General features: G+C 37.3%; 1 protein-coding gene across 1 annotated transcript; it reads left to right on the top strand.

Moving 5' to 3' along the window:
- The first annotated feature begins 7,515 nt into the window (after positions 1-7,515).
- LOC311294690 (histamine H3 receptor) lies at positions 7,516-26,955 on the top strand. The gene is made up of 3 exons (XM_084415692.1): positions 7,516-8,007; positions 11,195-11,361; positions 24,956-26,955. The coding sequence occupies exons 1-3, from the start codon at positions 7,704-7,706 to the stop codon at positions 25,838-25,840; spliced, it is 1,356 nt and encodes a 451-aa protein (XP_084271818.1). The 5' UTR covers positions 7,516-7,703; the 3' UTR covers positions 25,841-26,955.
- Positions 26,956-27,587: the final 632 nt, after the last annotated feature.

Here is a 27,587-nt window from a genome sequence, read left to right on the forward strand (position 1 = left end):
ATGAGCAGAAGTCAGTTGATATTTGACTGGTTTTGTCCGTCCTTCTGTTAGACTGTCTCACACATGAATTATGTTGAATATCTGTCAGCTGTTAAATTTAACTACACAATTAGATAATACCAGTTTAGCTCAACCAGTGACCAAGCAATGCTTCATTTTGTTCAGGTCAAAGTGTCTGAATCATTTTTGGTTTGACTGTACATCACGTTACGGCTTATAACATCTCAAGCTAGAATTTGAGCTAAGCTTGACTACAAGTAATGCACTAGAAAGCAGCATGGTTTATTCTGGTAGTTTTTAAGTTGATCTCCGACATGCTAATCGTCCGTTTGATGCGACCGACATGTGAGAGTAAATGCAATATTGAACTTTGGGACTCGACTTGACCGGATAATATCCCTCCGAACACAAACCGCGAGAGAGAGCCATTAGCATTGCATGAAAGTGGCTAATTTGCATGGAGGATAAGAAACTCTTCGCTTTTGTGTACTGGCTGACAACAGTATCAATGCATAATATTAATCGTGGGAGAAATCAAATCAGCACATTAGCTGTTCTCCGTCGAGACCCCGAGGAGCGAGAAGACCGGAGCAGAATAGAAATTCATGTTGTTTTCTGGTCTGAAGTGGCTTTGGGAGACGGACGTCGTTGTTTGTTCAAACGAGGGTCAGGGCTCTTCATCTCTGGAGATCAAACATCAGAAGGCTTGCTTTATAAGAGTCTCTCCTACTTCTTTAGAAGGTGAGAGAGCAGATCCCCAATGAAATGAGCTGTAGCTCTCGCTCTGGGCCTTAGGAAGACCACGAATACTGCGAGAATAAAGCAACAAAGAACTTGATGGCTAAAAAAAGGCAGTCGGCTTCTTTTCCATGTTATCTTCTTCCGGCACCTGCTTCTGTGCTGCAAGACCAAACGCTTTAATGTCTGAAATCCCTGCTTATTAGCAACATGACAACCTGAAACAGGACTATCAAGGCTTTAACCCTTTCAATACCACAACTCACTAGCAAAACAAGCTGTGGGTTGGGGCACTATAGCATCGTTATTGGACATGGTTCCTATGTGTTAATTTGAAGAATGTTGCTAACCAAATTTCCTCAAGAAGCAGAACTGCATTAGTGCTTGTTTTCAGAGAATCCATCTTGAATAGAGGTATTTTTGGTTAAAAGGACATTGATAAATCAGTATTTAGTCTAGTTTGCCCCAACTTGTTTAATTCTGTCAATATTTAATAACCCTCACGTCGCAGCAAGTCTTTGGAACAGAAGATATTTAGAAAAATGTTGCAATGTTTGTGCCAATGGGATCCAATCTCGGTCGTTTGGACCGCAGATTAAAATAAGCCATTCCTCTGTTCTAAAATATCACAGCTTTGTGTTATACTATGAGTAAATTCTCATTAAGACTGGCTTTGAGTGATCTAACCATTGGCATTTCCTCAAGAAGCAGAACTGCACAGGCATTAGTGCTTGTTTTCAGAGAGTCCATCTTGAATAGAGGCATTTTTGGTTCCATAAGCGTAAAATCAATTTAGATTATTTTAGCAAATTATCTTTTTTTAGAATGTTTAGACATTTTCAACAGAGAAAATGACATTGATAAGTCAGTATTAAGTCATTATTCATTAAATAACCCTGCAGATCTGTGTGACTGTCTTTGGAACAAGACATTTTGAAAGAAATATTTTGAAATTGGTCATAGGTCGTTTGGACCCCAAAACCTTTTTTTTTTGTCATTCCTGTTTTAAAATATCAACTTTTTGTGTTATACTATGAGTAAATTCTCATTAAGACTGGCTTCGAGTGATGAAGAAAAGCTAGTGTACTGTGTGTGTACCTGTACTGTTCAGTGGTTTCAGGACCACGGACAGCAACTCATGCGATCCACCCTTACTTTCTCCAAAACATCCCTATATCCAGTGTTTGTGCCTCACTTATATACATGAAACTGTCTCCTTTTATGAGGCTTGATTTTCTAGTCACAAAAAGAGAAGCATTTAAGGGAAAAAAAAAGGTAATGTAATGCCTTTAACGTCATGTTTTGGCTGACCAAATGGGTTTGGTTACCAGCATTCTTCAAAATAACGCAGAGGAACCATTGACTTTCATTGTATGGATAAAAAACACAGACATTTCTCACAATATCTTCTGTTATGTTCTATGGAAACAGTCTTGGAACGACACGACGGTGAGTAAATGCTGACAGAATGATCATTTACATTCATCTGTAATGACAGACTGAAAAGACAAAGCTATTCTTGGATGCTTGTATCAGAGAGTTCCTCCATAAACGATATCCATTTACATGATTTATACATTTGTTTCACTGCACTTTTTTAAAGCCACACTTGAACGGCTCCCCGGCCTTTCAGGTGACCCTCTTAGGAAGCAATTGGTATCGCTGTCGGAGACTATAGACTAGAAATCCCAGGTTAAGAGCCCAAGGGTTAATTTGCACTCCATAATTAAAGAAAAATGGCACATTTAAAAGGGTTTTAGAGGAATTTAACTGCACAACTGCTGGAACTAATGGAAGCTGAAGGAGCTGCACCATGCAGTGCTGCTAAACTGTATTTCACAGATGCACCGTTGTTTCAGTATCAGTGTTGTGCACGTGTGTGTGTGTGAAACTGCTTTCGTCTGCTGCACAGCTGAGGAGCAGCTCAGGGCTAAAGTTGTCTTTTGTGTCAGTGGGGAAATGACTCACGCAGGAAAAGAAGACCACATCTCTGACAGCGAGTGTAATTAGGGATTTTTTCTAACCTTGGTGAGTGTGTTTAGAGAGAGGAGGCGTACTGTACATGATGTGCAATTTAAAAACTTAAGTGTAATTATGGGGTTTTAACGGACATTTTTTTACATTTTATTATTTTTTTTTATTGGAATGGTACGAAACTTGGTAAAGGTTTTGGCACTTGCTGTGTGAACACAAAAACAGAATAATAGAATAAAATAAAATAAAAATAGACACACTTGTGCTCCTCGCAGTCAATGAGCGCATTGGAAATAAATGGAAGACGAATTTGAGATATCAAGCTCAAATTCTGAACACAATTTGTTTAGATTTATGGCTTTTATTTCCCACAGTTGTAGAGTAAAACATGTTTTTGAAAATTCATATTTTCATATAAAAAGTTTAAATAGTATTTTTGCACATTTTTCATAACAATAAATATAAAATTCTGTAACTTTTTTTAAAGTTCACTTTTTAAAACTTTTTCACTTCAGCAATAATCTCCCAAGTGTCGTCTTTGAAAAGAGATCAAACTTCAGTCTGTCGCTCTAAAGCATTAAAGATTTACCACAGTTTAAGTTGGAAATGTAATATTCAGGTCTATGCTCAAAAAGTGAATAAATGGATTATAAATACAGAGTAAATATAATTTAGTGCCATAAAATCCCCTAAAAATACAAAATATTAAATAAAACAAACATCATTGAACTAAAATATGAATATGTAATACATGATGTGGTGTAGTCTGTAATGTACATGATGTGGTGTAGTCTGTAATGTACATGATGTGGTGTAGTCTGTAATGTATATGATGTGGTGTAGTCTGTAATGTATATGATGTGGTGTAGTCTGTAATGTATATGATGTGGTGTAGTCTGTAATGTATATGATGTGGTGTAGTCTGTAATGTATATGATGTGGTGTAGTCTGTAATGTATATGATGTGGTGTAGTCTGTAATGTATATGATGTGATGTAGTCTGTAATGTATATGATGTGATGTAGTCTGTAATGTATATGATGTGATGTAGTCTGTAATGGTGTAGTCTGTAATGTATATGATGTGGTGTAGTCTGTAATGTATATGATGTGGTGTGGTCTGTAATGTATATGATGTGGTGTGGTATGTAATGTATATGATGTAGTCTGTAATGTATATGATGTGATGTAGTCTGTAATGTACATGATGTGGTGTAGTCTGTAATGTACATGATGTGGTGTAGTCTGTAATGTATATGATGTGGTGTAGTCTGTAATGTACATGATGTGGTGTAGTCTGTAATGTATATGATGTGGTGTGGTCTGTAATGTACATGATGTGGTGTGGTCTGTAATGTATATGATGTGGTGTGGTCTGTAATGTATATGATGTGGTGTAGTCTGTAATGTACATGATGTGGTGTAGTCTGTAATGTACATGATGTGGTGTAGTCTGTAATGTATATGATGTGGTGTAGTCTGTAATGTACATGATGTGGTGTAGTCTGTAATGTACATGATGTGGTGTAGTCTGTAATGTACATGATGTGGTGTAGTCTGTAATGTACATGATGTGGTGTAGTCTGTAATGTACATGATGTGGTGTAGTCTGTAATGTACATGATGTGGTGTAGTCTGTAATGTATATGATGTGGTGTAGTCTGTAATGTATATGATGTGGTGTAGTCTGTAATGTATATGATGTGGTGTGGTCTGTAATGTATATGATGTGGTGTGGTCTGTAATGTATATGATGTGGTGTGGTATGTAATGTATATGATGTAGTCTGTAATGTATATGATGTGATGTAGTCTGTAATGTACATGATGTGGTGTAGTCTGTAATGTACATGATGTGGTGTAGTCTGTAATGTATATGATGTGGTGTAGTCTGTAATGTACATGATGTGGTGTAGTCTGTAATGTATATGATGTGGTGTGGTCTGTAATGTATATGATGTGGTGTGGTCTGTAATGTATATGATGTGGTGTGGTCTGTAATGTATATGATGTGGTGTGGTATGTAATGTATATGATGTGGTGTGGTCTGTAATGTATATGATGTGGTGTGGTCTGTAATGTATATGATGTGGTGTAGTCTGTAATGTATATGATGTGGTGTAGTCTGTAATGTATATGATGTGGTGTGGTCTGTAATGTATATGATGTGGTGTAGTCTGTAATGTACATGATGTGGTGTAGTCTGTAATGTACATGATGTGGTGTAGTCTGTAATGTATATGATGTGGTGTAGTCTGTAATGTACATGATGTGGTGTAGTCTGTAATGTACATGATGTGGTGTAGTCTGTAATGTACATGATGTGGTGTAGTCTGTAATGTACATGATGTGGTGTAGTCTGTAATGTACATGATGTGGTGTAGTCTGTAATGTACATGATGTGGTGTAGTCTGTAATGTATATGATGTGGTGTAGTCTGTAATGTACATGATGTGGTGTAGTCTGTAATGTACATGATGTGGTGTAGTCTGTAATGTATAGGTGAGGCACGAACACTGGATATAGGGATGTTTTGGAGAAAGTAAGGGTGGATCGCATGAGTTGCTGTCCGTGGTCCTGAAACCACTGAACAGTACAGGTACACACACAGTACACTAGCTTTTCTTCATCACTCGAAGCCAGTCTTAATGAGAATTTACTCATAGTATAACACAAAAAGTTGATATTTTAAAACAGGAATGACAAAAAAAAAAGATTTCTTTCAAAATGTCTTGTTCCAAAGACAGTCACACAGATCTGCAGAGTTATTTAATAAATAATGACTTAATACTGACTTATCAATGTCCTTTTCTCTGTTGAAAATGTCTAAGCATTCTTAAAGCAAGATAATTTGCTAAAAGAATCTAAATTGATTTTACGCTTAATCTGCCAATGGAACCAAAAATGCCTCTATTCAAGATGGACTCTCTGAAAACAAGCACTAATGCCTGTGCAGTTCTGCTTCTTGAGGAAATGCCAATGGTCAGATCACTCGTACAGTGGAAAACAACTATTCAAGCAGAGCATATACACTCACCTAAAGGATTATTAGGAACACCTGTTCAATTTCTCATTAATGCAATTATCTAATCAACCAATCACATGGCAGTTGCTTCAATGCATTTAGGGGTGTGGTCCTGGTCAAGACAATCTCCTGAACTCCAAACTGAATGTCAGAATGGGAAAGAAAGGTGATTTAAGCAATTTTGAGCGTGGCATGGTTGTTGGTGCCAGACGGGCCGGTCTGAGTATTTCACAATCTGCTCAGTTACTGGGATTTTCACGCACAACCATTTCTAGGGTTTACAAAGAATGGTGTGAAAAGGGAAAAACATCCAGTATGCGGCAGTCCTGTGGGCGAAAATGCCTTGTTGATGCTAGAGGTCAGAGGAGAATGGGCCGACTGATTCAAGCTGATAGAAGAGCAACTTTGACTGAAATAACCACTCGTTACAACCGAGGTATGCAGCAAAGCATTTGTGAAGCCACAACACGCACAACCTTGAGGCGGATGGGCTACAACAGCAGAAGACCCCACCGGATACCACTCATCTCCACTACAAATAGGAAAAAGAGGCTACAATTTGCACGAGCTCATCAAGATTGGACAGTTGAAGACTGGAAAAATGTTGCCTGGTCTGATGAGTCTCGATTTCTGTTGAGACATTCAGATGGTAGAGTCAGAATTTGGCGTAAACAGAATGAGAACATGGATCCATCATGCCTTGTTACCACTGTGCAGGCTGGTGGTGGTGGTGTAATGGTGTGGGGGATGTTTTCTTGGCACACTTTAGGCCCCTTAGTGCCAATTGGGCATCGTTTAAATGCCACGGCCTACCTGAGCATTGTTTCTGACCATGTCCATCCCTTTATGACCACCATGTACCCATCCTCTGATGGCTACTTCCAGCAGGATAATGCACCATGTCACAAAGCTCTAATCATTTCAAATTGGTTTCTTGAACATGACAATGAGTTCACTGTACTAAAATGGCCCCCACAGTCACCAGATCTCAACCCAATAGAGCATCTTTGGGATGTGGTGGAACGGGAGCTTCGTGCCCTGGATGTGCATCCCACAAATCTCCATCAACTGCAAGATGCTATCCTATCAATATGGGCCAACATTTCTAAAGAATGCTTTCAGCACCTTGTTGAATCAATGCCACATAGAATTAAGGCAGTTCTGAAGGCGAAAGGGGGTCAAACACAGTATTAGTATGGTGTTCCTAATTATCCTTTAGGTGAGTGTACACTAGGCCTGCACAATTCATCAAATTTGTAATTGCAATTACAATTACGGATGCCACAATTATGCAATTGTTTAAAGGTGCAATTACAAAAAAAAAAAAAAAGTTCACTTACATTATTCTTTGGCTTAAGATATATTTTTTCTTTCTACAGTTTATGTAAAGGGTGACATTTGAGGCGTAATGCTATAGAAAAGCAAGAGTGTTTTTTTAGCTTGTTTATTTTGATATAAATATATGACATGCAGTCACTTCAAACAATGTTACAAAGCTATTCAAAACACCATTCAATGTAAATTGTGATAATCGTAATTAATAATCGCAATTGCAAGGGAATAATCGACCATTTTGAATTTTGCCATAACCCGAATGATGGTATAAAAATAATAAATCAATATTCTTTGTACTCGTACAGATGCACAATGTATGCAATTGTTGCTATAATACTTCAATCAGATCCTCACAACAACAACAACAAAAAAGTAAAGTTCTCGTTTATCTGCGCGCGGGAGGGAAGCGCGAGTGAGCAACAGTGCGCGCGCCTGACGGGAACGCGCAGTTCGGTTGGGAATGAGAAAGTCACAGAGCAGAAACTCAGTCTCAGTGAACACGGACTCGACTTCACATCTTCATGGAGTTTCCCACAGGAAAGAGTCGTTTCATGGCACGCGTTTCACGGGAATCTTGAAAGATGAGGCGTTTGGAGACTCCAATGGGAATGCTTTTCTGCCGAAGTTAAAGGGATGAAAACTCACTCGTCCTCGGGCTCACATGATGTCTTCAGACCTGTTGCTGGCTCTCCAGATGCCCTCGATCTGACGATGGTTACCTGTTTCAACTCTTCCAGCTCCAATTCGACCGTGAGCTCGGATGTGGCTCCTTTTCCCGGGATCACGATGGTTATCCTGGCGATGCTGATGACTATCCTGGTGGTCGTGGTGGTTGGCGGGAACGCGCTGGTTATTCTCGCTTTCATCGTGGACAAGAGCCTCAGAAATCAATGCAATTACTTCTTCCTTAATTTGGCTATCTCAGACTTCCTTGTTGGTATGTGTTTAATTCTTCAAATGCACTTGTTTTTTTTTTCTCTTTGCATGTCATCGAGCATATACAGTCAAAACCAAGAATTATTCTGACAGCAGATATCATTTTTTCATATATTTTGTACTAGTGTGTGCAGGACACTATAGTTCATTTATGTAAGTGAGGATAGCAAAATACTAACATATTATACCCAAAAATTCTTCATACAGACACTACCTGTAAATTGGGACCAAAATGATTCAGACACTTTGAGCTGAGCATGTTTTGCTGAAGTGTGTTTTCTTCTTAACCGCAGACTGAACACAATGAAGCATTGCTTGGTCACTGGTTGAGCTAAACTGGTATTATCTAATTGTGTAGTTAAATTTAACAGCTGACAGATATTCAACATAATTCATGTGTGAGACAGTCTAACAGAAGGATGGACAAAACCAGTCAAATATCTACTGAGTTCTGCTCATATTTCAATACCATTTTCTAACCGACAGCAAATAAACTGTGATAATGTGAGAAATGTTGAAGATGTCTGAATACATTTTGGTTTGACTGTGTGTCCACTTTGTCCTATAGGATGAAAGCTCACTGTAAATCCCAGTGAGATCTGCGGGAATATTGGCTCTGACAGACTAGAGTTGCGTAGATTAGACTTCATCTAATGCCAGATCGATCATACAGATGTACGGTCAACAGTGCAGCACGGCTGATCTCTACAGAATGACATTTTTAACATCAGATATGCACAAAATGCCTGTTAGTTTTGCAAAATATTAACTCAAAATGTACAAAAATAAAGTTTTTATCCATATACAACCAAGGTTTTTCGGTACATCTTGAAACTAGCACTTCTGTTATTCGGCCAAGGCATAATTCAGTGGTCGATCAACAAAGAATATATTATTCTAGTTATAGTGCATTACTCATGCGGATGTAAATTGATGAATGTAAAATTCTTGTCATTTTTAAAAGCTCATTCATAATCCTGAGCACAGATGACCTGCGGTGCGACACCACATCATTGATTTGAAGGAAATGGACTGAGTGAATCTTTAACTGAACCACATTTCTCCGGCCTCGTCGTGAAAGCTAAAAGAGTGATTAGACCGCTCTCGAGCAAATCAAGATCATTTCCGGCCAGGAACGCGAGACCAGTGGCTCAAACCCACTGAGATACTCCTGCAATTAAATTGAATTATTTATTTTTATTCGCTTGTACTTCTATCATTAAGTGCGTTGGTCTGATAACCGGTCTACATATAAACATATTCATTTCTGTTTTCTTTTTGTTTGTACATTTTCGAGTAAATATTGTGTGAAATATGCATTTGTCTCCTTTGCTTTTGAATACTATATCATCATATTGGGCAAAGAAACCCTCACAATGCTTGACCTAAAGCTAGCTAGATCCAAATTTCTCGATGGTCCATGCATTTGTTTTTCCATTCATATGTATGTTCTTGCGATGCTTTCTTTGGTTCTGAGGTTTAACGTGAACGATTGCACCCGTCCATCATGGAGATTTTTCTCCATGAATGTATGATTGACCTGAAGAATGAAAGATGTATCACGTACTTGGATATTATGAGCAATATCACGCTCATAGTCATGCGAAATGTCTTCATATCTTTATCAGATGGGCTGCAATGTTAATTTTGCATGAAAATATTGTGTCATCGAAAAACTTAAGCACTAATTTCATATTGTCTTTGGATAATTCAAGCACTTTTCAAGTTCCTCTTCATAAATATGGCTTTTTTTTTCCAAGGGTTTTCCAGAACTTAAACTTCAACAAGTCAAATTGAGCACCTTGTACTACGAACCCTGTCTTCTGTTGTGTTCTGGCATCACAAATCATTGGCTTGGATTAAGAGACGAGATCCTTTATGCGGTTGACTTCGAGATCCGTCTCTTCTCCAAGCCCTCTGTGTCGGCTCGAGTGTTTGTGTGCATTACTGCTCCGCCCGAGCACAGGCAAAGCAAGAATTAATCAGACACCAGATATCATTTTTGAGTTTTTTTTTTTACTAGTGTGTGCAGGACACTATAGTTCATCTATGTAAGTGAGGAGAGCAAAATAAAGTAAACTGTGACATATTATACCCAAAAATTCTTCATACAGTGACTACCAGTAACATTTATAAAAATTGGGACCAAAAATGATTCAGACACTTTGACCTGATCATGTTCTGCTGAAGTGTTTTCTTCTTAACCGCAGACTGAACAAAATGAAGCATTGCTTGGTAATTGTTTGAGCTAAACTGGTATTATCTAATTGTGTAGTTAAATTTAACAGCTGACAGATATTCAACATGTGTGAGACAGTCTAACACCCAGCTAACAATTTTTGGTTCCCATAACGTTAGTTTTTGGTACCCAGAACATTCTCAGAATGTTAGTTTATGGTTCCCAGAACGTTATTTTTTATGGTAACCACCCAGCAACGTTCTGGGAACGTTATTTTATTGTTACATAAAAATAAAACCAAAAAAGAACGTTCCCCTAACGTAAGTATTTGGTTCCCAAAAAAATAACCAAAAAATAACATTAGGGGAACGTTCTGTGTTAACTGGGCAGAAGGACGGACAAAACCAGTCAAATATCAACTGAGTTCTGCTCATATTTCAATACCGTTTTCTAAACCATAGCGAATAAACTGTGATAATGTGAGAAAAGGTGACTGAATACATTTAGATTTGACTGTATGTAGTGCTGGAGGCTTTACAGTGGAAGTTCCTTGGCTATATCTTCACTGGCGAGAGAGGAGAACGCAGCTCTACCTGAACACAAGCCCACACCGCTTAGATAAAGGAGTCCAACCGAGCGCTGCTTTTTTCTTCTCAAATGCCAACCAGCTGAAAAAAGCTCTGTATATTTGACAGTACGATAGATGTGACATCTCAGCGTCCTTCAAAGACGAGGATTGCTGCTTTGTATGCCTTGGTGAAAAGGCTTTCTCTTGATGCTCTCAGGTACAGAAAAGAGTCAGCGCTCCCTTTGTTATTCGATGGCTTTCTAGTAATGGCTGGGGTTTATCTGTCATATTGTGAAGAGACTCCTTCATGACATGATCCATTGATTTGGTTCTCTAAAGGGCCTATTAGATCCCGTCCAGGAGAAGCGTGTGGTTGTTAATGCAAGCCTTATTATAACCAGCCAATGTCCGCATAATACAGTAAAGTGTGTCTCTTTGCAGGGGCGTTTTGCATCCCGGTCTACATGCCGTACATCTTGACGGGCCGGTGGATGCTGGGTCGAGGACTCTGCAAGCTGTGGCTCGTGATGGACTACTTGCTGTGCACAGCGTCAGTCTTCAATATCGTTTTAATCAGCTACGATCGGTTCCTGTCCGTTACCAGAGCCGTGAGTATCAACACCCGATTAGCCTACTCGCTTAATAATGTTGGGTTAAAAATAAGCCAACGAGTAACCCAACTATGGGCTGGTATAGCACCTTCCCAACTGTGGGTTATTTTAACCCAATGCATTGGGTTAAAAGTAGCCCAACAGTTAGGTTAACATTATTTTAATAAATAGAATACACTTTGTTTTCAAATATAGATTGTTTTATTTGTATAAAACGATAAATATGTCTCAACAAATATATTTTAAAATTACAAACTAACTATTGGGGAGTCTAGAATTTAATATTAATATACAAATTCAAAATACACAAGCGTACATACAACATGTGTAACCCAACAGTTAACCCAACAGCCGGGTTATTACTAGAAATTACCCAACGATTTTAAAAATGGCCCAACTTTTGTGGAAACAACACTGTAAAAAAAGTGATCAGTTGACTTAAAGGGATATTTCACCGCTGGAAAGATGAATGTGTATTTAAATTGGGTCATTTATGTAGTAGAAATGTGAAGTTATTTTAGAAGTTGGTGCCTTCTAGACTGAGGAAAGCCAGAAAATGTATTTTTTGGCTCATGTGGATGAAAGACTACAACTCCCAGAATGCACTTGCTTCGCTGCTCTACGAGGCCACGCCCAAGCCACGCCTACCGGTTACAGAGGGCAGTATTGGGAGAAATGATACAGCTAGGCTACTAGTCGACTGGAAACTGAAAAGACGGTGTTTTATCGTGAGATCCCCCTATGGGCGGGTTGAAGACATGCAGGACGAGCTCCTCCTACTGGCTGTAGTCTCTCGCCTCTGGACACAAAAGCCTCTGATGAGCTAAATGACGATTTTTGCGTCATCTGAGTTTTTTTTCCAGACACACAATACAGAAATCTCTGGTCTCAGGGGGACATGAGGGAGGGAAGCACGGTCACTCGAGAATACTACCGGGTTTCTACTGATGCAAAGCTTAATGCTAATCGGTGAAGTATCCCTTTAACTTAAAATTATTAAGTAAATAAACTTCTTGTTAATCAAAAAAAATTAAGTAATGTGGAATTGTCAAATTAAGTTTATTTACTTAGTCATTTTAAGGCAACAGGTTTACAATTTTATTTTTTACAGTGAACCCAACATAGTGACCCAATATGTGTATCCCAACGGTTGGGTTAAAAAAAGAACTATAGTGTACTATAAACACTGATAAAAATGATTCTGTGGTGAAGTAAATGCTACAGAAAAAAACAAATGCAATTTCTACCTGAAAAAGTTAGTTCAGGAAAAAAAAAAAAAAAGTACTAAATTCAAGCTTGTAGAAATTAAAGCGGAAATATCCACGATATAAAATTTATTAAAACCTACTTAACTTTTCTAATACTGGTATTCCCATCATGCACTGAGGCGTGAATAATTAATAAGGTTGATTTTTCACTGTTTTCCAGCTGTATTTACAACGTTTTATCAATGCTTTTGTTGTTAGGTTTGGTAACTTGCCATTTTGTGACATCTGGATTAATTGTCTACCCAAAATAACACATTCATACTCAAAAACACACACGCACATACATATATATATATATATATATTTATTATAACTATAAATAGTTCACCCAAAAAAGGAAAATTAATTTCAGGTCAAACCAATTTGTTGTTATTTAAAACACTTTTTTTCTATAAATTGAAAGTGAATCCAGGTTGTTGCGGGTCACTCGATTGAAACACTGGTAAACCCTTTATTTCTCCTTGCAAAGTTTCGACACATAGATGTGTTTTGGAAAGGCTAGGGTTAGATCGATTGTGTTGGGGTCAAATTAAAAACCCTTTGGTTTTTCATGCAATTAACCAAAAAACAGCACTTTGAAAAACAGCAAAGAGTCAGAAAAAAAAACCCACAGAAAACCTTAATTGTAGCTTGTCAAAGACTCAAATATGAAATGCGTGAGATCTTCTGAATCATCCAGGGAGATTTCACAGGGAGTTTAACAAAAAAATACGATGTTTTTGATTGTTAGGTCTTTCTTTATCTCAGTTTCTAGTCTGTTGCATCATTGAAAATAAGTTTGAGAAACACATTTTACCCTCACGAAACAGACATGAAAAATGCAGGAGCTATATACACCAACATTTATTTATTTTTTTACCACAACAGGGGTTCGTAATTTCCCATATTTTATATCTTTTAGTCTCTGACAAGCTACAATAGAGGTTCTCACTCATGGGTTTTGGCATATACTTTCTTCAAAAGAAAAAAACACAGTAATTTTGCACTGAAATGACAGAACTTTTCCAGGCGTTTGAGCTGATGTCATAAAGGAACGTACGCCCTCCAACCAGACACTTTTCTCAATCACAAACAAGTCATTTTTTCTCTACAAAAATGCAGTTTCACTTTTATCTGGTCATTTGTTTCATTGGCAACACTTTACAATAAGGTTCATTAGTTGACATTAGTTAACTACCTTAGTTAGCATGAACTAAGAATGAACAATACTTCTACAGCATTTATTAAAGGAGAACTCCGGTCAATTTTAACATTGAGCTCATTTTTTTGTACATTTGGAGTGCTGTCAATACAGAGAACAACGACACAAATCGGTGTTGCCTACACCGTGTTATCCTCTTTTTAAAATTTGCACCCTGTTGACTTCAATGGGGCAAGTTTTAAACCTGCTTTTAGCCTCTTAACATCCTTGATGTGTCATTACAAGTGCACAGGTCATGTGAGTGATTCCTTCGGGGTGAACGCGGGTTAATCTGACTGCAGTAGACGTGAAAGATATTAATAAATATGATGTTATTTCAGCCAGCGCTCATACCTGTATTTACATCCTGTTTTCGGTCGAAGTCCACAGTAGTCGATTGTCGAGTTCACGCGCGTGATCATAGGTACTAAACCAATGCGTGTGAACTCGACAATCGATTACTATGGATTTCGACCGAAAACAGGATGTAAATACAGGTATGTGCGCTGGCTGAAATAACATCATTTTTATTAATATCTTTCACATCTACTGCAGTCAGATTCACCCGCGTTCACTCCGAAGGAATCACTCACATGACCTGTGCACTTGTAATGACACATCAAGGCAGTGCTTTAAGTGGCCCAAAAGAGGTGCCGGTACTCTATTAATTTTTTTTTTATTTTTTTTTTTGACTCCCCTCCTCCCCTGAGGTAACAACAACTGAAGGGGTTTTATATACAGCAGTCAACAGACGACCTTATAAAAAATAATAAATCCTTTTATTAGTTTGTGGATTTGTTTGAGCTGGAAAGAGCTACTGAACATAAATAAAATGTGCAAAATGGTATTGAAAAAATACCCTTAGAAAGAGCTACTGTAGAAAGAGCTACTGAACATAAATAACGAGCTCGAACTTCTCACCACACCGGCACCCAGTTTGCAAGTCTAAATTAGTTGCTTACATTTTAAAAATGAGCATACAATAGCATAAAAAGTATTTTTAATGAACATAAAGGTCCATGTTTAGTAAAAATCTTCACGAAACTTAATGAAATATTTAGTGCAATTAGAAAATATAAGATATTGTTAATTTATTTTGTATACACATTCTCATATCCATATATTTAGTTTTATTGTCACGAGTAATAATCTCAGGGTTTACTGGGTTTTACACGATTCTGTTTGTAGTGTGTTATTGGTGGTGGTGTACTAAAATAAACATTGTCACGTGTGTATAGCTTTCATCTTCTCACCGCTGATTCCTGATGGTTTAGAGGACAATTACTCGAGTCGCCCCTATCGTTTCAAAGAATAGTACAACGGCGAGCGCGTCAAGTATAAACACCTTGTCCGTTTGGGGAGGTGCGCGGATTGCGCGCGCAGTCTGCGGAGACTCGCGCTGCGGAGCCAGGCGAAAGTATAAACAAGGAGGAAGCGTGCATTGTGAAGTAAAGCGGCAGCGCAGACAAAGGATTAAAACAGATGTGCAAACGAGCGTACCGGTACGCTAAAAGCACGTTCTGGGCGCACGGACAGGTGGCGGTACGCTCAAGAGCTATATTTGGAAGTGGCGGTACTGAGTACCGGCGCGTACCGGCCCACTTAAAGCACTGCATCAAGGATGTTAAAGGCAAACAAAGTCAGACATGCTCGTCAAATGCCAAACTGATACCATTACATAAACCGCTACTTTCAATCACTCACAAGTCTTTCTGAAATGTCATTTGGAGGAATTTGAAAAGCATTTCACTTTGTCATTTGCATGACGGGTCGTTACTCTTTCAGAAGCCATTACTGATAAAACCCACTGACATGTTGTCAACAAGAAGTGGCGCCAAAACCGTTAAACAATGAGAACTTCAAAAAGAGCTGAATGCCAAATTCATTCGCAAATTTCAATGCATTATGTATGAGGCCACGGAATACACCCTTTAGATGTCGTCGCATATTAAAAGTTACTCCAGATATTCAGTCACAAGCGGCTAAATTAGCTTTCAGCACATCTGCGAGATCTCGTAAATGTGTTATTAAAACACAAATCTCTACGCCTTAATGTTTTTTAGCAATTCTGATGCTGTATTTCTGTGCAGGAAATCAATATTTGCGCTACATAATACTGCTCGGGGATCTCAAAGGGGGCTTGAAACGAGGGCTGGGAGCGATGTGTTTTCTTTAGTCCTTCACAGAACGGCATCAATCCCATGTTTCCCGAGCTTATTTTGCTCAACGGTTTCTGTGAATGTGAAGAGAGGTTATTTAAGGGACCTCGAGTACCCAAATTCAACATCGTTTTGCTGTTTGCAATGGAGATAAATGCACACATTGAATGAAAAAAATATTGAACTTCCCTTCCCCTTCCTTCCTTTTATGATTTCAGGAGAAGAGCTGATGTGCAACCGTGAGGTTTTCAAAGCTTAGTCACTTCAGATCAGAGTTAATCGATGGCCAGCTACTCCTTAAAAACTAGTTAGATACATGACAAGCTACAAACAAACTACATTAAAGCAATTCATAATTCAATCAGAGCAGTATTTATCCGGCTCAAAAACAAGGGATTTGAATGAATGAATCTTGATGTACACTAAAAGACATCCGAACGAACTGATTCACTACAACGAATCAGACTGGCCAATGCTATATATTAGAGAGTATACATCTTTGGGTAACATTTTATAATACTGTTCCTTCATTAAAGAATAATATGGAAGCTTGTTTCCGCCACAAAATAAAACATTTTAAAAGATAATTGCGACTTTTTATCTCACAATTGCGATTTTACATCTCGCTATATTGATATAAAGTCAGAATTTCGTGAAATAAAGTCACAATTGTGAGATATAAAGTCCAATTCTAAGGGAGAAAAAGACGGACTTTATTTTTTTACCTCAGAATAGTTTATATCTCACAATTCTGACTTTATATCTCGCAATTGCGACTTTATATCTCAGAATTGCGACTTTATATCTCACAATTGCGACTTTATATCTCGCAATTGCGACTTTATATCTCAGAATTGCGACTTTATATCTCAGAATTGCGACTTTATATCTCAGAATTGCGACTTTATATCTCGCAATTGCGACTTTATATCTCGCAATTGCGACTTTATATCTCAGAATTGCGACTTTATATCTCAGAATTGCGACTTTATATCTCACAATTACGACTTTATATCTCACAATTGCGACTTTATATCTCGCAATTGCGACTTTATATCTCAGAATTGCGACTTTATATCTCAGAATTGCGACTTTATATCTCGCAATTGCGACTTTATTTCTCAGAATTGCGACTTTATATCTCGCAATTGCGACTTTATTTCTCAGAATTGCGACTTTATATCTCGCAATTGCGACTTTATTTCTCAGAATTGCGACTTTATATCTCAGAATTGCGACTTTATATCTCAGAATTGTGACTTTATATCTCGCAATTGCGACTTTATATCTCAGAATTGTGACTTTATATCTCGCAATTGCGACTTTATTTCTCAGAATTGCAACTTTATTTCTCACAATTCTGACTTGATATCTCGCAATTGTGAGAAAAAAAGTCAGAATTGTGAGATAAAAAGTCGCAATTATTATTATTTATTTATTATTCAGTGGCGGAAACAAGCTTCCATAGAATAACTACACAGGAACAAATGAGTGACGCAATATTAACATTCAAGTAACTACTATTAACTAACAATAAAGTCTGATTATTAAATTAGGAAGTAATAGCGCTCAGTTGAATGAGGTAGTTCACTATTAGCTATTCAGTAACTACAGTTTTTTTCATACCTCCCAGAGAACTACTATATACACGTACATGAATAATGCACAATTTATAATAAAAGGTAATGGTAACCCACGGATAATGACTTTTTAATAAAGTTTTACTACATCCTTCTAAAGGTACTACTAATAATTTGGATCAGTTTGAGTGAAAAACATGATAACTACCTAATATTGACTGAAAAAATAAAAATTGTTCTTACTGATTAGCTAATAGTGAATTACATTCAACTGAGCGCTATTACTTACTAATTCATTAATCAGAGTTTCTTGTTAGTTAATAGTAGTTACTAGAATGTTAATAGTGTGTTACTCATATGTGACCCTGGACCACAAAACCAGTCACATGGGTCCATTTTTTTTTAATTGAGATTGACACATCATCTAAAAGCTGAATAAATAAGCTTTCCAGTGATGTATGGTTTGTTAGGATAGGACAATATTTGGTCGAGATACAACTATTGAAGATCTGGAATCTGAGGATGCAAAAAAATCTAAACATTGAGAAAATCTCCTTTAAAGTTGTTCATTTATGTTGGCGATTGTGCTGCACTCACTCACACAAATACATGTTTTATATATTTACGGTAGGAAATTTACTAAATATCTTCACAGAACATGATCTTTACTTAATATCCTCATGATTTTTGGCATAAAAGAAAAATGGATATTTTGCCCCATACAATGTATTGTTGGCTATTGCCACAGATATACCAGCGCGACTCGAGACTGGTGACGTGATCCAGGGTCACAGTTGTTCCTGTGTAGTTATTCATTAATGAAGGAACAGTATTCTAAAGTATTTCTGATTGCGGTTGTAAAAACTAAAGCAGCTTGCTACTGAAAAGCTGGTTATTTTACTCCCCCAATCCTCTTCAGATCACCAATTAAACCGTAACAAAGACATACTATATTTGGATTCCTTCCAGTAGCCAGTTTTCCTGTTTCAGAAACGTGACTTTTAGTCGTGTGGTGTTCATCTGAAGCCTCTCTCAGGAGGAAAAGGTCAGAAATGGGGGACGTTTAGTTTCAGTCGCTCACCGTGAGTCATTAGAGTCCATAGTGTTCAGAAAACACCTGAATTCAGTCCCGCCACTACACACGTGCAATAAAATGAGTGTCACGTGACACTTACAATACGGTACAGTTGTGCAATGCAATGCAGAACTAATGAGCACTTCCTGCACTTTAAACATTCGTTACAAAACAACCTGGGGAAGCGCTTCAAGGCATTGTATGTGCACTTCTGACACATAAAAGCTGCTCTAAAAGACTTTATCTTAATTGCTGAATAAAATACAATACTTGTTTCTGAATTTTTTTAACTATGTGTTTAATTCTCAGACGAATTTCAGGGTTAGAATTATGGAGAAAATGCAAACATGTTTTCTGCTGAGACATCTGTGTGTGTTTTAATGCATCTAAACAGCCACAGAAAAAATATTATTTATCTATAAACTTGTGCTTATGCAAAGCTCTTTGACATTAAATGTATTTGTATCACTGCTGTCAAATCGATTATTCATGATTAATTGCATCTAACATAAAACGTTGTTTACATAATATATGAGTGTGTATATTATATATATGTATAGACACCCACACACACACATGTATATATACGTGTGTGTGTGTGTGCACATATTATAAAAACAAACTTCTGTTAGATACGATTAATCGCGATTAATCGGTTTTGACAGCACTATTAATAATAATAATAATAATACATTATATTTATATAGCGCCTTTCCAGGGCTCAAGGACGCTTAATTTGTATATATATTTGAACTAATTTGTATACCTTGAACATCTTTTTCCACTTAATTCTTATTTCGGGGAAAAACTGTACAGAATGTTTTTATTTATTTAATTTTCTATATATTTGAACTTTAAATTAGGTAATAATATGCCTTTTTTGTGCAAATGAGTGCTGGGTAATTATACGGCCATGAAATGGCCAAATTCATACTGATCCTAAGCTTGAGTCACTATGAAGTATGAATATAAGTAGTCCGTGACTGACATAGCGGATATTTGCAGTGAATTGCACTGAAAAATTCATGATCATAGAGCGACTGAACGCTGGACTCGTTCGTTTATTACTCATCTGATTGCAATAACACTGACTTCAGCGTCTTGCGGGTTTCTTAAGCAACTCATTCGTCTCATAGTGCATCATCTGAGGCGTTAAGCAAAACTGGGGTGTGTTTGTGTTAAAGAAACTGCAATATTTGAAGAACATAAAATGTTGTGTGTGGGGTTGCAAACACTTTAAATATTGCACATTACTTTAATATGCACACAAACAAGTTTTGCTTGGTGTCTCAAATGATGCACTGGAAACGGTAACACTTTACAATAAGGTTCATTAGTCAACATTAGTTAATCTATTAACTAACATGAACTGAGCAAAACATTTGTTACAGTATTTATTCATCTTTGTTAATATTAGTTAATAAAAATGTAGCTGTTCATGTTAGTTCACAGTGCATTAACTAATGTTAACAAATACAACCTTTGATTTTAATGATTTATTAGTAAATGTTGAAATTAATATTAACTAAGATTAAAGGAGAACTCCGGTCAATTTTAACATGGAGCTCATTTTTTTGTACATTTGGAGTGCTGTCAGTACAGAGAACAACGACAAAACTCGGTGTTTCCTACATCGTGTTATCCTCTTTTTAAATTTGCACCCTGTTGACTTCAATGGGGCAAGTTTTAAACCTGCTTTTAGCTTCTTAATTATTATCCTTGGTGGTGAATTAAGTCAAAAATTGATTTTTCCTTAAGTGTGTCCTATACAGAATAATCCACAGTGTGTTTTTCCATTACAAAATTATGGGCGTTATCATAACAACAGGGTTCGTACAGAAAATGAATGTAATGTAAAATGAAATTACGGGACTTTCAAGGACTTTTCAAGCACTACTTTTTTGGTTTTCAAGGACTACAATCAGAGATCAGCCAATATCTTTATTATCTTTCAAATTCTAAAAAAGGTAAATAGATAAACAAAAATAAATGTAAAACAAAATGGCACAAATAGAGCGCAGCACATGCAATGACTGAAACTTTTAACTTTATTATAACAAAGATATCACTTTCCTTATTCAAACTGATTTTTCCCCGCCATTAATATATGATTGACCTGAAGAATGAAAAGCTGCATCATATACTTGGATATTTAAATGAGCAATATCACGTTCATAGCCATGCAGAACGGCTCTATGTCTATATCAGATGGGTTACATTGATTTTGTCTGAAAAGATAGTTTTATCAATAAAATTAAACAATAATTTGACATATATTGTCTTTCAACAATTCAAGCACTTTTCATAAATATGGCTTTTTCAAGGGTTTTTTTCAAGGGTTCAAGTTATTTTGGCAAAAACGACATGAAAACAAATTCAAGGTTATCTTGTTTAGTCGATAAAGTTTTAAATATGGATATTTTTCTTAAACGAACTTAAGCTTCACTTCAGAAGGCCTTTATTAACCCCCCGGAGCAGTGTGGAGCACTTTATGATGGACGGATGCACTTTTATGATGGACGGATGCACTTTTATGATGGACGGATGCACTTTTATGATGGACGGATGCACTTTTATGATGGACAGATGGACGGATGCACTTTTATGATGGACGGATGCACTTTTATGATGGACAGATGCACTTTTATGATGGACAGATGCACTTTTATGATGGATAGATGCACTTTTATGATGATAGATGCACTTTTATCATGGATAGATGTACTTTTATGATGGATAGATGCACTTTTATGATGGACAGATGCACTTTTATGATGATAGATGCACTTTTATCATGGATAGATGTACTTTTATGATGGATAGATGCACTTTTATGATGGACAGATGCACTTTTATGATGGATAGATGCACTTTTATGATGGACAGATGCACTTTTATGATGGATAGATGCACTTTTATGATAATAGATGCACTTTTATCATGGATAGATGTACTTTTATGATGGATAGATGCACTTTTATGATGGACAGATGCACTTTTATGATGGATAGATGCACTTTTATGATAATAGATGCACTTTTATCATGGATAGATGTACTTTTATGATGGATAGATGCACTTTTATGATGGACAGATGCACTTTTATGATGGATAGATGCACTTTTATGATGGACAGATGCATTTTTATGATGGATAGATGCACTTTTATGATGGACAGATGCACTTTTATGATGGATAGATGCACTTTTATGATGGACAGATGCACTTTTATGATGGATGGATGGATGCACTTTTATGATGGATGGATGCACTTTTATGATGGACAGATGCACTTTTATGATGGACAGATGCACTTTTATGATGGACAGATGCACTTTTATAATGGATAGATGCACTTTGCACTTTTATGATGTTATTTTGGCAAAAAATGACATGAAAACAAATTCAAGGTTATTTTGTCTAGAAGTGTGTTACTCATAGCCGGACTATAACGGGTCTATAGTTACACTAGACGGTGAAATGCCGGCTATTGCTTGCTGGGATGGCACTTCAAAACTGAGATGAGCATTGTGTCAGCAAAACATATTTGCCATCTCTGATGCCCCAGAATGCAATTTAAGGGCAATAGAAGGTGTGAAATGCTGTGATGTTTGTCATGTGTTGCTCGTGTCCCTCACTCCCTAAAGACAGCTATTATTTGCTGTAATATCAGAGCCGAAACGGCCATGGTTCATAATAAGACACCCTTGAGGAATCCTGTCTTTTACGAATAGCTGATTCCTTTCTCTGGTTGTCATCTTTCCAATTGTGATTTTCAAATGACTGAAATGAAAAGTGTTTCAGGCGGGACTCTAGAGAGTGAGGTGCTAGAGCGAAGACACACTTATTGACACACTGTCCATCACTGGAGGAAATTATGCTTGTCAGTTGCATATGCCAAAAGATATACAGCCTACAGTATCCTATTTGATACGCCATAATCAAAACTTTTTTTGAAGAAGGTTTATTTGTTCATTGTATTGCATTATATGTTTAAAACTACAACGCTTTGATCATAAAACTAAGCATTTAAATATCATCTTGCTAAGACATATTATTGGCAGATATTGATGATATATGCATTTTATGTAAGTATCTGCTATACTGTTATAAATGTCTCATTGATCTACATTACAAGCCTCAGAATTTCATCACGTCTGTCCATATAAATATCAGCATCTGCAGCAAATTGCATATTTTTGCTCAGTTTTGGCGTCTGAATAAAACGTAGGTGTTTTTCTCCTCCTCGAGCGTCAGCTGCATATTCTCACTGTCATATGAGCCATAAAAGCCTGATGTATCAAATATGATACTTGACCATTTTATGTAAGATTTTGTCTAAAAGGTTCAATAAACATTTCCATTTAAAAAACAATTAAGGCCATTATTTTACATGTCAGGCTTTACGGGGTTAAAAGGTCTGAGAGCATTCGTGAAAATGCGTAATTTTTTGCATTCTCGTTTATGAATGCAGTCGACAGCTTTCCAGGTTTTGAAATATATATCTGTCAACTCATATTTATCTGTGCACCATTTTTCACGATATGAATTGTTTCAAAGCAGCTTTAGTGAAGTGTTTTGTGTATTCGTGGCTCAAAGTGATTTAGTCGCTCGTCTTGATCTTTTCCCAATTGACGGTAAATTGCAATTTCACATGATCGGATTAATCGGACACACTGATTAACTCATAACAGCTGCATTAGTCCTGATCATTATCTGGCAGTGTAAGCGATCAGTTCTGCAGGGTCGAGATAGGCTAGATTCGTTCTTTTCCCCCCTGTGCTCAGACTTCTAGGCTGTGAATTGAATAAATCATGAAGAAGAAGAGGCAGTCACACTGTGCATAGATGTTATTGAGTGTGATCGCTGCCAGGGATTGCTCCCATGACAATTTATGACTGTTCTATGGCTATTTTATTATGGGACTTAACCCTCATCCTTCCCTTGCGGGTCAAAATTACCCGAATCCCTAAAATTATACTTTTTTTTTTTTGTCCATAAATCTTATTTCATTTCATTTTGATAATATTTTTTCTATTTTTAATGCAATTTTTTGGGGATATTTCTTTTATTTTATTTATCTTTAAATTACTAGATTTGATCAATAAATAATAAATAAATAAATAGTAATTTAAGCACATTCCTCACATTCTTTCAACTTAGATTAAAGGTATAGCAGAGGATTTTTTACTTCCGGGTGGATCACCTATACTATTGGTCCTCCTAATTGTCAATCATTCTGGTGAATCAATCAAACTTATTCAAAAAGTGGAGAGGGCGGGTCTTATCTTAAATTCGGAAAGATCCTCCACTATACCTTTAATGTTAAATTACCCTTTTAATTCAGCTCAAAATATCTTACATCTGGTGTCTTTGCCGACCTCTTGTGAAAAAAACAACAACAAACAAACATGATATTTCATGACTCTAGATGGCCTTATATCTCTATATGGAGTAATTGAGCTGTTCCGCTGGGTCCTAAAGTCAGTTTGCATTCAGATACACATGTAGACATTATAAAAAAAGCATTTTAAGTTTGAATTTTGAGCATTTTTAGGTTTTTCTATGTGTACTGAAGCACTCCTCGCATTCAGTTCATTACTAAGGGGGTCAAATTGACCCGCGAGGGAAGAATTTGTTACTTTTTTTTTTATTTCAACCTCAAAACTCCTCGAATCCATTCAAATGTTGTTGTTGTTTTGTTTTTCCTGGTCCTAGAGTCTCGGACCCCTCTGATGAACACTCGATTTTTGAAAGATTTTACAAGATGAGTTTCGGGTCAGAATGACCCGAGGGAAGGATGTTAATCTATCTACAGTCAAACCAAAAATTTGTCAGACACCAGATTTTTATATTTGTTACTAGTGTGTGCAGGACACTATAGTTCATTTATGTAAGTGATGAGAGCTAAATAAAGTAAACTGTGACATATTATACCCAAATATTCTTCATACAGTGACTACCAGTAACATTTTGGGATCAAATTTGATTCAGACACTTTGAGCTGATCATGTTTTGCTGAAGTGTTTCTTCTTCTTAACTGCAGACTGAACAAAATGAAGCATTGCTTGGTGATTGGTTGAGCTAAACTGGTATAATCTAATTGTGTAGTTAAATTTAACAGCTGACAGATATTCAACATAATTCATGTGTGAGACAGTCTAACAGAAGGACGGACAAAACCAGTCAAATATCAACTGAGTTCTGCTCATATTTCAATACCGTTTTCTAACCGATAGCGAATAAACTGTGATAACGTGAGAAACGGTGTCTGAATAAGTGTTTATACGTGTGTAAATAAATGACCGTATTCGTGTGTTATCCCGCAGGTGAGGTATCGAGCCCAGCAGGGCGTCACTCGTCTGGCGGTCCTCAAGATGTTAGCGGTCTGGGTTTCAGCGTTCCTCCTCTACGGTCCAGCGATTATATTCTGGGAGCTTCTGGTCGGAGAAAGCATCGTTCCCGAGGACGAGTGTTTCGCAGAGTTTTACTGCACCTGGTACTTCCTTCTCTCCGCGTCAACATTCGAGTTCTTCTCTCCGTTCATATCCGTGGCCTTCTTCAACTTCAGCATTTATCTCAACATCCAGCGAAGGAACCGGACTCGCATGGCGAACGTTGAGGTCGAGAAAGAGGACGGTTGGAGGGTCATAGACGGACAAAGCTCTTCTGTGTTCTTCGTTAAAACGCGCAAGGTTTCGTCTAGCGAACCGGCGGCCATTTCCGCCGTTATCCGAGACGACAACGACGACGAAGTTTCGCCGTCGTCAAGCGGGGATCCCAGTAGCACGCACTCCGTGTCTTTAACAATGAAAGCCACTATTAAGAAGCGAGGATTGTTAAGTGGTTGGTTACGAACGCGGATAATACGAGCGCAAGATGCTTCGAAAGCATGCGCACCTTCCAGAAGCGCCGGACAAGCGCGTCTCTCGAGAGATAAGAAGATCGCTAAGTCATTAGCAGTTATAGTGTGTGTTTTCGGGGTGTGTTGGGCACCGTACACACTCCTCATGATCATACGGGCCGCTTGCAGTGGCACTTGTGTGGGACATCATTGGTACGAAGTCACTTTTTGGCTTCTCTGGCTAAACTCGGCCATTAACCCTTTCCTGTACCCACTTTGCCACAGTAGCTTCCGCCGGGCCTTCACTAAGATTTTGTGTCCTAAACGTCAGTCTGTTCGACCACACGAGGAAAGCCCTTCTTGCCAATGATAATCTGACTGTAACATACACTGCCAAAAGAAATGCTTTTTTTACTCAGTGTTTTTGTGTTGTTTCCAGTCAAAATATCCAAAAAATTTGGAAAAAGGCGAGACACTACAGGTGAATAGGGTAACATTTTGAACTAGCAGATATCACCATGAAACTTTCCCAGTTGATTACCTGCATTAAGATGAGAAAAAAATGTATTACAAGTTTTCTGTAATTTAATGTTTAAATATGCAAATTAGGCGATATCTAATTAAATATGCGCTAATTTGCATATATTTCTGAGTATTGGCTAAAGCTAGGTAAAAAAAAAATTTTTTCATTGTGTTCACATATTAGATGGGGAAAAAAATTCCAGAGGGATTTATGGATATCTACTTTTGTTATCCTGTAAATCAGGATATACTGTCAATAGCCTTAAAAAAAAGAAGAGATTTTCGCCATGTTTTTTTGGAATAAAATGTTATATAAATCAGGCTAGGAATAATATATTTACAAATCCCTCGGTAAATGTCTTCATAATATAACTAGGTACAAGACTGGAAAGTTTGGTGTATATAGGTGCTACTGAAGTGGAGATTTCGGACTTGGAGAATGAGAGAAAAGTCATTTTGAGAAAACGGGCTTTAAAGATTTATCATCAGCCAATGAGATTGCGCATTCAGCCCTTTTACTTTCACGATTGGTTGCTGATAAAAAGGAAATGACCATATTTGGATCCGACAGCATTGTACAGGAGAGAGAGAGCTTTCCAGCGGTGTGTGTGATGACAGGCTGATGGCAGAGATCGCGGAGCAGCATGTTGATTAAGAACGCCAACTTTTGTTGAATTTATGAGAAATCTACAGACGCAAACAGACAAAGTGCAGTAAAATAAAGACCTAAATGTGTATTTCTGACTTTTTTTCAACACAAGTTGAAGACAAATATCCAAAAATCTCAAAATTGACCAGTAAAAAACCCCGATGTCTTTGCCTGCCGCGTCTCGCTTTAAATCAAGAATCATTTACTGAAGTAGTGAAATGCTCTGAGCAGGGTTTGAAATTAACTTTTTCACTCACCGGACAATTTGGCTACTACATTTTTAAGTTACCGGCCATTCAGAATTTCTACCAGCCAAAAGAAAAGAAAAAGAAAAGATATATAATTTGGATTTCATGCATTAATTTCTTACTCAAACAAAATCCTGTCATCCATCATCATCTCCTCTTCCTCTTTCATCCTCGTCACCAAACATGTGTTCTAGGTGGACAGATCAATACAGGAGAAAGACCATCAGAAAAATGTAGGATGTTGGAAAATATCAATGTCTTTTCTGTTAATCAAATGCTTTTTAATCTTCGCTATTGCTTCAATGCCAATCAACAAGCGCACCGTTATTAGTTGTGTAGTGACGAGTGTGTTCAAGTAAGCCAGATATGAGCAGATTCTGTGCAATACGCCGTATTTAATATATCATGATGACTCACGGGTATTTCCACTAAATCTGCGCGGATTTGCCTTACACAAACTTCCCCATGAAGTGAGTAAACATGATAATAACACGCCAGATTGGCTCGTGATCTGACAGTGTTTTCCGCCACTGTTGATTTTTACCCGGTCACCGTGATTTTGCCAAGACCTGATCCAGGATCGACATATTTTGTTGATCCTGGAATAACATTCCAGTCCCAAAATGTTGTCCTTACCCCTAAACTTAAAGGAGAACTCCGGTCAATTTTAACATTGAGCTCATTTTTTTGTACATTTG

This window comes from Rutilus rutilus, assembly GCF_951802725.1.
Source record: "Rutilus rutilus genome assembly, chromosome: 8".
NCBI lineage: Eukaryota > Metazoa > Chordata > Actinopteri > Cypriniformes > Leuciscidae > Rutilus > Rutilus rutilus.

What these genes read in the sequence shown, in the direction of transcription:
- LOC311294690 (XM_084415692.1), top strand. Translation starts at nt 7,704, where the DNA reads ATGAAAACTCACTCGTCCTCGGGCTCACATGATGTCTTCAGACCTGTT. An exon ending in TATCTCAGACTTCCTTGTTG is followed by an intron (nt 8,008 to 11,194) that starts GTATGTGTTTAA and finishes GTCTCTTTGCAG; the next exon opens with GGGCGTTTTGCATCCCGGTC. An exon ending in TCCTGTCCGTTACCAGAGCC is followed by an intron (nt 11,362 to 24,955) that starts GTGAGTATCAAC and finishes GTTATCCCGCAG; the next exon opens with GTGAGGTATCGAGCCCAGCA.